The sequence below is a fragment of the Vigna radiata genome, unplaced genomic scaffold (genome assembly GCF_000741045.1).
Source record: "Vigna radiata var. radiata cultivar VC1973A unplaced genomic scaffold, Vradiata_ver6 scaffold_259, whole genome shotgun sequence".
NCBI lineage: Eukaryota > Viridiplantae > Streptophyta > Magnoliopsida > Fabales > Fabaceae > Vigna > Vigna radiata.
In genome coordinates this window covers 198613-208801 of record NW_014544144.1, presented here as the reverse complement: position 1 = coordinate 208801, position 10189 = coordinate 198613, and the positions used below count along the sequence as shown (strand labels likewise).

At 36.8% G+C, this 10189-nt stretch overlaps 1 protein-coding gene across 1 annotated transcript; it reads right to left on the bottom strand.

The window, feature by feature from the left end:
• Window positions 1-205: 205 nt before the first annotated feature.
• LOC106755418 lies at window positions 206-7809 on the bottom strand. Its single transcript, XM_014637568.1, has 8 exons — window positions 7646-7809; window positions 7451-7598; window positions 5148-6055; window positions 4935-5067; window positions 1059-1150; window positions 789-960; window positions 347-635; window positions 206-234 (listed from the first exon to the last, which is right to left on the bottom strand). Exons 1-8 carry the CDS (start codon window positions 7807-7809, stop codon window positions 206-208), a joined length of 1935 nt encoding a protein of 644 aa, XP_014493054.1.
• Window positions 7810-10189: the final 2380 nt, after the last annotated feature.

Genomic DNA, 10189 nt, shown 5'->3' with positions numbered 1-10189 from the left:
AAGAACAACATTGCCTTTATCACTTCCAAACATACATATCAATCAAAAATCATCAAAAGAGTCAAGCCAAGGCACATGTGTAAGCAATCAAGAGATATATCACACACAAGAAAGAATATCAAGTGACTCAAATCTCACACAGGGTACTTTTGTGCAAAGTTGTCAAACTTGAGAGTTTACGTAAACTAGTGAGAGTCCAGTAAACTCAACTTATAAAATCGACTCGTAAACATCCTAATCCAAATAAGATAACAAAATTATATAAATTGAAATACATAAGTTCATAGAAATATTGTTCATAAAAATATAATGTAAAATATAAATTGAAATGTCAAAGTCTCTATGCCTAATCCTCTAATAATAGCATCATCATCTCCATCATCATCGCCATCTAACTCTTCCTCTAATGAATGTTGTGCATCCTCATTGTTCTCAAATGTTATGTTATCAAGATCAAGAGCATCTAGAGCAGAATCTGTTGTTGCTCCATCTAAGTGAACATTTTCACCATCATTTTCACCTTCAACTTGATTAATCTCAACAACATCGTCTGCCTCTTCAGCTATCCATTCATCATCTGATTCAATGTCATCAAATGGAAGAGTTACAGTTTTTCGAGTTTGTCTACTTTTCAGCTTGGAGTTATACATCACATAAACTAAATCATTCATCTTTTTTTGATGCAAACAATTCCTTCTCTTTGTATGAACATAAAATGAAATATAATATTTTTAGTGAAGATATAAACATAATAAAGGAATTTATAAATTAAAAATAATTTAAATTACCATTTCAAATGAGCTCCAATTACGCTCACATCTAAAAGAACTACAAGTCAAGCTTAGAATTCGAATAACAACTCTCTTCAACTCCGGAGTTCCATCACCAAACATGTCCCACCATTCCCCAGGACTTAACTTTTTCCTACACTCATTTGCATCTTCCATTCCAAAAAGTCCTCTAGCATTATGAAATTCAACAATTTGTAAATTAATTTTTCTTCTTTCTGCCATATCTGGTATCAATCTTCTCATGAAAAAATACAATCCTTCTTTCACCTGATGGAAGCATCTCCATGATACACAGAAGAATGCTTCAAGTCGCAGAGAAGTGGCAGCGGAGTAATGTAGAAGATGGAGTCCGAATTGCACTGAAGGTGTTTGTGAACATGTCTGGTGATGTTGGATGAATATTTTTGGTAGAATTATAGCTCAAGCAGCCTTCCAAAGGGAAAAGGAGCTATAGGAGGTGCAAGATAACAAGGCACAAGGTTAAACTTGAGAGGATAGCTGAGAATTCAACAACATTTCATTACTCCAAATCAAGTTACATCTATAAGTGATGAAGCTCTCTATTTATAGGAGAAGGAGAGCTCTCAAGTGTGCAGTAGAAGTTATCCTAATGTAAATGTGATGGAAATAAAAGGTAGCTTGCGAAGGAAGCTTATCCAGTTAGCTAGGTGCTCCATCTGAATCACGTGCTCAAGGAAGAAGAAACTTCTCGTCACCGCTTGGTAGTAGGAATCATGCCGCTGAGCGTTGATAGCACATTCTTCATCTTTAGCTCTTTTGCTTCTCCTTGCTTGATTACTCATCCAAGTGTTGCCAAGCTTTATTAATTACCTACAAAACATAGTAAAATGTATTTAGTTAGAGAGNAACNTGCTAAGACTTTAGAAAGAAAAGATTAAGTTCTTAATCAACTTCCCTTTTATAGTCTTAGTGTAGTTGAGGCTTCTTTGGATGGGAAGTCCCTTTAGGGGTTGCCATCATTCCCTCCCTCTTTAAAAACAATTTGTCCTCAAATCGGGAAGAAAGAAGAAACACAACTTTGGTGTTTATTTTCCACCTGGGTCAATGATATATCTACAAAAGATAGCAAAAATGAGTATGATGAATAAGAGATATGCAAAGAGAAGAAGACAAAATAAAAGTCTTCTCTCTCTTTTTGAAAAATATTTTCTGAAAATTAATCTTGGAAAAATGGAAAATTCCATATTCCAGAGTTATTTTATTGTTATTTTGAGTTACTTGTGTACACAAGGGTAGCATGTACTCAAGTTTTGAATTGCCATGTTTTGAAAAGGATTGCAGAGAATATGGAATGGCAATTGTTTTTAAAGAAAAATTAATAATGGAAGAATGCAAAATAATTGGAAAAGAAGTAAAGAATGAGAGTCTTTCCCTTTTAGGTTCTATGGTGATGGTGAGAGTAGGAGTTGCCTTCTTTAGCAATAGCTCCTTCTCTTTATGTTCCTCATCTTTCTTCTTTTCTTCTTCACTTCGCTCTCGCTCTTTTTTCTTTCTTTCTTCTTCTTCTCTCTCTTTTAACTCTTCTCCTTCTCTCTCTTTTTTCTTCTTGTTGTCTCTCAACATCTAGCCTCTTAACTTTCAACTCTAGTGCCTTAACCTTTAACTCCTTAAGTCTAATTTCAAATTCTAATTCTCTAAGAAGGAAACCATTGTCATTTAAGCTTTCAAGAAATGTTTTCCCATCTTCAGTGTAAGATCTTAGGGATTGTAGGTTTCTCTTAATGGTTGAAGGCACAAACTCCCTTCTCATGCAAGCTTTGAGTTCATTCCAATCATCGATGGGGGATTTTCTACCTATCCTAACATTATATTGCGTTTCATCCCACCACTCTCTTTCATGTATTTCAAATCTAGATGTGTAGAGACTAAGGACATAAGATGTGTTATTTCTAGAATGAAAGTAGGATTCATGTTTACTTTTTCTAGCAATGAATGAATGCAAGTCATCAATGTCCTTTTCCCAAGCTAGGTATGTCAATGCACCAATATCCTCTCCAAAGAATGGAATATTTGCCCTAGCTTGTTTATACAACTCATCCTCAATCCTCTCAAATTCATAAATTGAACAAATTCTTCTTCTAGCTTCATCAAGTTTGCTTTTAATTTCTTTGAAAGTAATTGGTTGATGAAGACCAGAAGACCTAAAGGATCTATATGAAGAAAAAGACCTATCATAACAAGACATCAAAACTTTTTAGATTTTTGTGAAAGATTTCTATAAAGATTCTAAAGGTGAAGAAACCGAATAGCTCCCAGGAAGGAGAGGTGAGTCATAATGGACAAGCTTAGAAACCTTGTCCTTCCTTAGCCAGAGTTTCTCCTGACGTTTCTTCCCCAAGTTTCTATATAGAAGTCTTTCAAAACCTTTTTGAATGCAACAATGTTATGCACCTATAAACCAAATGAAGGTTTATCTATATGGTAGCACACCTAGCTATCACGGAGACGTAGAACACAAATAATCAACAAGTAAAAAGAAAGGAAGTATGAAATGAATGAGAAAAGAAAAACGACCCTATGTGAAAGTGCAAATGACACTTGGAGCCACTTGACACACTTCCACACTAAGATACACAACTAGACTATTACAATGTTTTAATGGAGCACTTGGAATTGCTTGCTAAGCATTTTCCCAAGTAACTCAAGTTTCAAAAGCAAAGAGCAATTTACTACAAAGGTTCCGTGATAGAAAGCCAAATAGTACAATGAAATATAGAACTATGTAAGCAAAGCCAAGTGTGGCTGCAAAAACAAAATAAATGCTGAAATGGAACTTTGGAATGGTGTTTTGCTGCTGAAAAAGGTGGCTGGACAGGCCACTTAAAGTCCTCTTGAAGTCCACTTGAAGCCAAGTTAGCAAGACCTTCACTCCTTAAGATGCTACCCCTTTGATAAGGTCCAGCTGGATACTAGAATTCCACCAATATAAGGTTCAAACCCATCAAGAAATCACAAAAATCGTGAGTGAGACAGCAATATACTGCACCAGTTTTTTTTTAATGCAGAAAAAGATAACAGCACATGGTGGAAGTCCAGCAAAGTTGAATTCTAATGAATGTTGGGCTAGAAGAAAAGGCTAGCACTAAAAAGGAACCTAGGATAGGGTCTAGAACAAATTATAAAAGCAATAAAAACTCAAAACAATGATTGAATTCTGTGCAATGCAAGTGTTTGATGAAAATTTAAAACTGTTTGATGAAATGCCACAATGAGCTGTAGAAATTGTGTTATTTTGGTTTTTTGACTTGTAAGACCGGATTGCACGGGTATCTATGCTTTTTATTTTAGCTTTATACTGGTTTAAGCGTTGGAAGTTAACTAGAACAAGATCCCCCAGCTTTTGCCAATCCAAATGAGAATTTGAAAGTGAAAAACAGTAAGGTGATGCTATGGCAACTGTGAAAATAAGTTGAAAAATGAGATTGCTCCAAGTCTGAATGCTCCAAGTCGCAGAGAAGTGGCAGCGGAGTAATGTAGAAGATGGAGTCCGAATTGCACTGAAGGTGTTTGTGAAAATGTCTGGTGATGTTTGATGAATGTTTTTGGTAGAATTATAGCTCAGGCAGCCTTCCAAAGGGGAAAGGAGCTATAGGAGGTGCAAGAAAACAAGGCACAAGGTTGAACTTGAGAGGATAGCTGAGAATTCAACAACATTTCATTACTGCAAATCAAGTTACATCTACAAGTGATGAAGCTCTCTATTTATAGGAGAAGGAGAGCTCTCAAGTTTGCAGTAGAAGCTATCCTAATGTAAACGTGACGGAAATAAAAGGTAGCTTGCGGAGGAAGCTTGTCTAGCTGGCTAGGTGCTCCATCTGAATCACGTGCTCAAGGAAGAAGACACTTGTCGTCACCGCTAGGCAGTTGGAATCATGTCGCTGAGAGCCGACATCACATTCTTCATCTTTAGCTCTTTTGCTTCTCCTTGCTTGATTACTCATCCAAGTGTTGCCAAGCTTTATTAATGACCTACAAAACATAGTAAAATGTATCTAGTTAGAGAGAAACTTGCTAAGACTTTAGAAAGAAAAGATTAAGTTCTTAATCAACTTCCCTTTTATAGTCTTAGTGTAGTTGAGGCTTCTTTGGATGGGAAGTCCCTTTAGGGGTTGCCATCATCACCTTTCCACCATCATCACTTCTAAAGTTAGGTTCATAGTGGAAATGAGGATTCAGAAAATAGGCAGCTGCATGCAAAGGCCTATGAAGTTGATTATCCCATCGAACATCAATTATTCTCCAAACCTCTTCATAACTACATCAATTATGCTATATCAGAAATAATTTCACACATAAGTAATTAAATATTGAATGAGTAAAAGTTTGAAAATTTACCTCTTTTTGATATTGTTAAAGTTAAACCTAATCTTCTCTTTTGCACAATCTATCTCTTCATAAATGAAACCCATTGCAGGTTTTACATCTGAGTCTACTAATCTTAAGGCCACCATAAGAGGGACAACAACTTTAAGGCATGTGGAGATATTCTTCCAGAACCGGCTATCTAATACCACATATTGTAGTTTTCTACCCTCTTGTGAAGTTCCAAACTTGCTTGTCTTCCACTCTTCAGAGCTAAACATGGTCAACAATGATGCCTTCAATTCATGAAGACAAGCAAGAGTTAAATAAGCTGTGGCAAATCTAGTCACACCCAGTCTTATCCAGTCTCTACCTTTAGTGAACTTTTTCAACAAGGAAATCAACATTGATCTCCCACAAATGTAAGTTGTAATCTTCCTTCCCTTCTTAATGGTCAATTCATGGACCTTCAAATTCTTTTCAAAATCTTCAAATATCAAATCAATGTGATGTGCTTCACATGGAGTCGAATACAAATTTTCCCTTTTTTGCATCAACAATTCTCCGTCTGCCTTGAAATTTGCAGCATTATCAGTGACAACTTGAACAACATTTTCTTCTTCAACAAACTCTACAACATCATCTAACATTTTGAAATCTTTATTAATTGTTTTTGAAATGTCTGAAGTGTCAAGTGAATAAAGAAAAAGAGTCCCTTTAGGACTATTCACCAAGAAGTTGCAAATAGAACGTCTTTTTCTATCCGTCCAACCATTAGACATAATTGTACATCCAATTCTCTTCCACTCCTCCTTACATTCCTCAAGATTTGCATCGGTTTTCTTCACAGCTTGGTTCAAGAGTTTCTCTCCAATATCATGATAAGATGATGGTTTGTATCCAACTCCATACTTAAAAATTGTTTCACATATGCTGGATTTCTAATTGCATTAAAGGAATGGCACTAATGTAAAAGAATTCAGCCACTTAAGCATCAACTTCTTCTTTGTATCCTTCTTTGTACCCCATAAACCATTTCCATGTGTCAATAAAGACTAAATTACACCCTTTAAGACTTACAACGAGCTTAGAATCAAGCAAAACTCAATAAATGAGTCAGTTGAGAGTCAAAAGCTATTTTTAGCGATATTATGCTTGTTTTGCATTGTTTTGTAGCAATTTTGATGAAAGTGAAGATTGGAGTTGAAGATGAAGGTCTTAGACTCAAGACAGAGGAAGAAAACTGAAGAAAAGAAGAGTCGAGAAACCGCCCAACGACAAAATTCACCGCTGGGCGGTCAAATGCGAGGAGGTGGCACCAGGCGTGGACGCTGGGCGGTTTTGCGGTAAAAGGTAAACCGCCGGGCGGCAGCCCCTATCGCTAGGCGGTGGCGCAACTATGGGCAAACCGCCGGGCGGCATAAGTGTGACGTCGGGCGGTTGTCTGTTGGGCTTGGACCTGTTTTCTGTGACGCTCCTCAGTTATAAATAGCCCTATTACGATTTGAGATTCATTCTTTTGACAGAAGAGGACAGCCAGACCTAATTTTCACTCCTTGGAGAAGATATCTTGGATGCTTAGGCTCTTTTTCATCCTATCTAGGGTTTGCTTTTCCATTCTTCCATCATTTTTCATCTAAGTTCACCATGATAATGGTGAACTAAACCCTTTTGTTGTTGGGGAAAACAATGTAATCTTTTGAAACTCTCTTTTATTGAAACTCTTGTTTATTTATATGCTTGTCGTATGCTTTGATTTTCAATTGTTGGGTTCTCATCTGCGCTTAAAGCTTTTATCGTTTAACTCATTCGATAACTGTTGTTTGTCTTTATTGATACGGGGACGTACAGTACTGTCATGAATTGGTGAGAAATTCCTTGATTAAGCAATACCACCTAGGGATAAGGGGTAGGACGATCAATTGTTTTTGCTTCTGTTCTTAACACATTATTAATTACTAGGGGAGGCAAGGGATAGCAAGCCAGTATTTAGTAATAGAATATTTTTGTCGAGGGATCGAGTTAAGGGTAGGCCAAGAAAGTTTGCATGACAATTAGATAACAAAGCAAATTAAACAAGAGGATTAGATAAGAGAGAGCGGATAAGATGAAATTGTAAACCCCCAACAACTCCATTCATCCATAGTCTTTTTTCTCGTCAACTGAATCAGACGCATTGCATGTTTATTTTGTGTTCTTGCATTTGCAACGACTAATTTTTCTTTACAAGTCTTATGATTTCAATTCGCACGAACGATAAGGCCTTTCGAGTCTCTTGGGAAGAACGAAATTGGGTTTTACCAATTATATTACTTGAAACGTTCTGGTACACTTGCCAGAGAGTCAACAGTGGCCTTGTTCTCTACTTCCACAATGGCATATGCAATAGGTAGCATTTGGTCGTTTGCGTCTCTTCCAACAGCAGTTAACAATTCACCACCATATTTCCCTTTCAAGAATGCACCACCCAGCCCTATAATAGGCCTGCAGGAGACAAAATTGTCCTTGCAGGCCTTCAGACAAATGTAAACCTCTTGAATATATGTCTACCTTCATTTTCTTCAACTTTCACCTTCACTATGGATCCAAGATTACGACATAGGACCTCATTCGCATAATCATAGATTCTTTTATATTGCTCTTTGAAAGATCCATTAACATGGTCTAAAGCAATGGCTTTTGCTCTATAAGCCATGGATCTAGATACACCTACATTCCACTTTCTATTTATTTTTTCAACAATTTCCACTCCCTTAACTTTGGGATTTTCTCTCATAGTTGTCTTCAATCTCTTACTCAGCCATTTTGCATTAAGTAATTTCACTTTATGCTCTCTACTACAACTGTGGTTGTCCACAATAGTCCTTAATTGCCATGTATGTATTGCTTCCATATAAGCACAATATGCCATCCAAGGGCACTTTCCTTTAGCACCCATACATTTTGCCCTGATTCTCTTCTTATCATTTTAACATATATTATATTTCTACCATTTTCTACTGCATAGGTTTTTATGGCATCCAACAAATCTTGCTTCTCAGCAAAATAAGTGCCCAAATCCCACTTGTAATCAACAATTGATTTAGGCATAGTGAATGTTACAAACTTCCCATAACTCTCTTCTTCATTTTCTTTTCCATCACTTTCTGCTCCACTATATAATTCTTCGGATTCCCATTCATCATCAGACAAACCTCTATCATCATCAGTATTTATGTCATCATCAACATCACTATCAGACATCTCACTCCATGATGCTCCATCATATTCTCCATCTCCTTCCTCCTCTTCTATATCACAGTCAACCAGGTTTTCCATACACTCCTCATTACCATCAACATTGACACCCTTACCACTAGCACAATCAGCCACATCAACTTCTATATCACCAAATAAATGCCCATCTGCTTCCTCCTCTTTTATTTCACATTCAACCAGGCTTTCCATACACTCATCATTAACATGAAAATTGCCATCAACATTAGCACAATCACCCACATCAACCTCGGTTTCAATTTCACCTTGAACAACCCCATCACCCTCACATCTTTCCTCTTTAGCAGCAACTCTTTCTTCACAATCACCCTCCTCACCTACTCCTGTATAACCTATTATTTCAGTCTGTTGTCCACCATCACCTTGTTGTTCACAATGACCACCACCTTCCTTTTCACACTCATCTTCAGCAACAACTCTTTACTCACCATCACCCTCACATTTTTCTTCTTCAGCAGCAACTCTTTCTTCACAATCACCCTCCGCAACATCACCTCTCTCACCTATTATTTCAGTCTGTTGTGCACCCTCACCACTATCAGGCATCACATTTTCAGGAACATTTTCTAACATGTGTATGATCTCAGGTTCAGAGACTACGTGAACAACAAATACATGCACCTGACCATTTAGACTAACTATGTTTCTCATGTGCATGGCTCCTCTATAATCAGTCAAAAGCTCTAACCTATTATCTAAAACAGAACCCCTACCTACACAATACTACAACTCCTTAAAGGCATCATATCCAAGTCCTTTTACTACATTCAATACAAGGAAGTAGCTATAAATATCTGGGTCAAATGAAAAAGTTGAAATTTCTCCCTTATACCTAAGTGCCCATTCTTGAAGAACTTTCCTCCACGGTGGAAAACAACTTCGAAATGATCGTCCATGATCAACAGAATAACAATATTTATCCTATCTAAAATTATTTATCCTAATTGACGCAAATCTGCATAAATAGAGACCATTCAACCTATTAAACCTTAAAATTATAACAATATTTATCATATTAAAGCACAACAGACAAACTATATGACTTATATACAAAATACTTTAACATAGACACCAACAACAAGAAAACTTAAACAAATTTAAAAGCACAACAAAATGGGGGACCACACTCCGACAGAACATGCTTCAAAAACACACTCCGACAGAACTTCAAACATGGGGGACCACATCACCACTTCAAACATGGGGGACCACATCAAAAGTAATAGGGAAACAGTCGTCCATGCAACATTCAACAAAAACGAAAACGAATATATATTAACCTCAACACGACACATGTTTCACATGTAACCACCTTCGTCAAAGCTTTCCACGCGAAAACCACTGTTAGATCACGATAATCTCGTACAACGAGTAACCCACGAACCACCCGCAAACCACCCACGAACCCTATTTTCCCAGTGTTCCCCAACGAGTAACCCGCGAACCCTATTTTGCCCAATTACAGACAAATCCAATTTCTCACCCAAATACCTTTTAATTCGATTTCGAGAAATAACACTTATCTGTTTTTATTACATTTACATTATTTTATTTTAAACACTTTTAAAATTATAAAATCATTTAAGTGGACATTTTTTCACCTATGTGTCACGTTCCTATTACAATAATATATCTGTGTGTGCCACGTCTGTGCAAAATGACACATCACCTAGCCACTAGGCAAGGGTTTTAACATCATCTGAAGAATTTAACGGTAAGGACTTTATTAATTCAATTTTTCATGAATAGGACTGAATTGAATCATTTGAAAATACAAAGACCTAATTGACGCAAACCTG

Coding starts and splice junctions, on each gene's coding strand:
- LOC106755418 (XM_014637568.1), bottom strand. CDS start 7,809: ATGGCTTATAGAGCAAAAGCCATTGCTTTAGACCATGTTAATGGATCT. Junction 6,056..7,450: donor AGGCCACTGTTGACTCTCTG/GCAAGTGTACCA, acceptor TAATGCAATTAG/AAATCCAGCATATGTGAAAC. Junction 961..1,058: donor CATGGAGATGCTTCCATCAG/GTGAAAGAAGGA, acceptor TCATAATGCTAG/AGGACTTTTTGGAATGGAAG.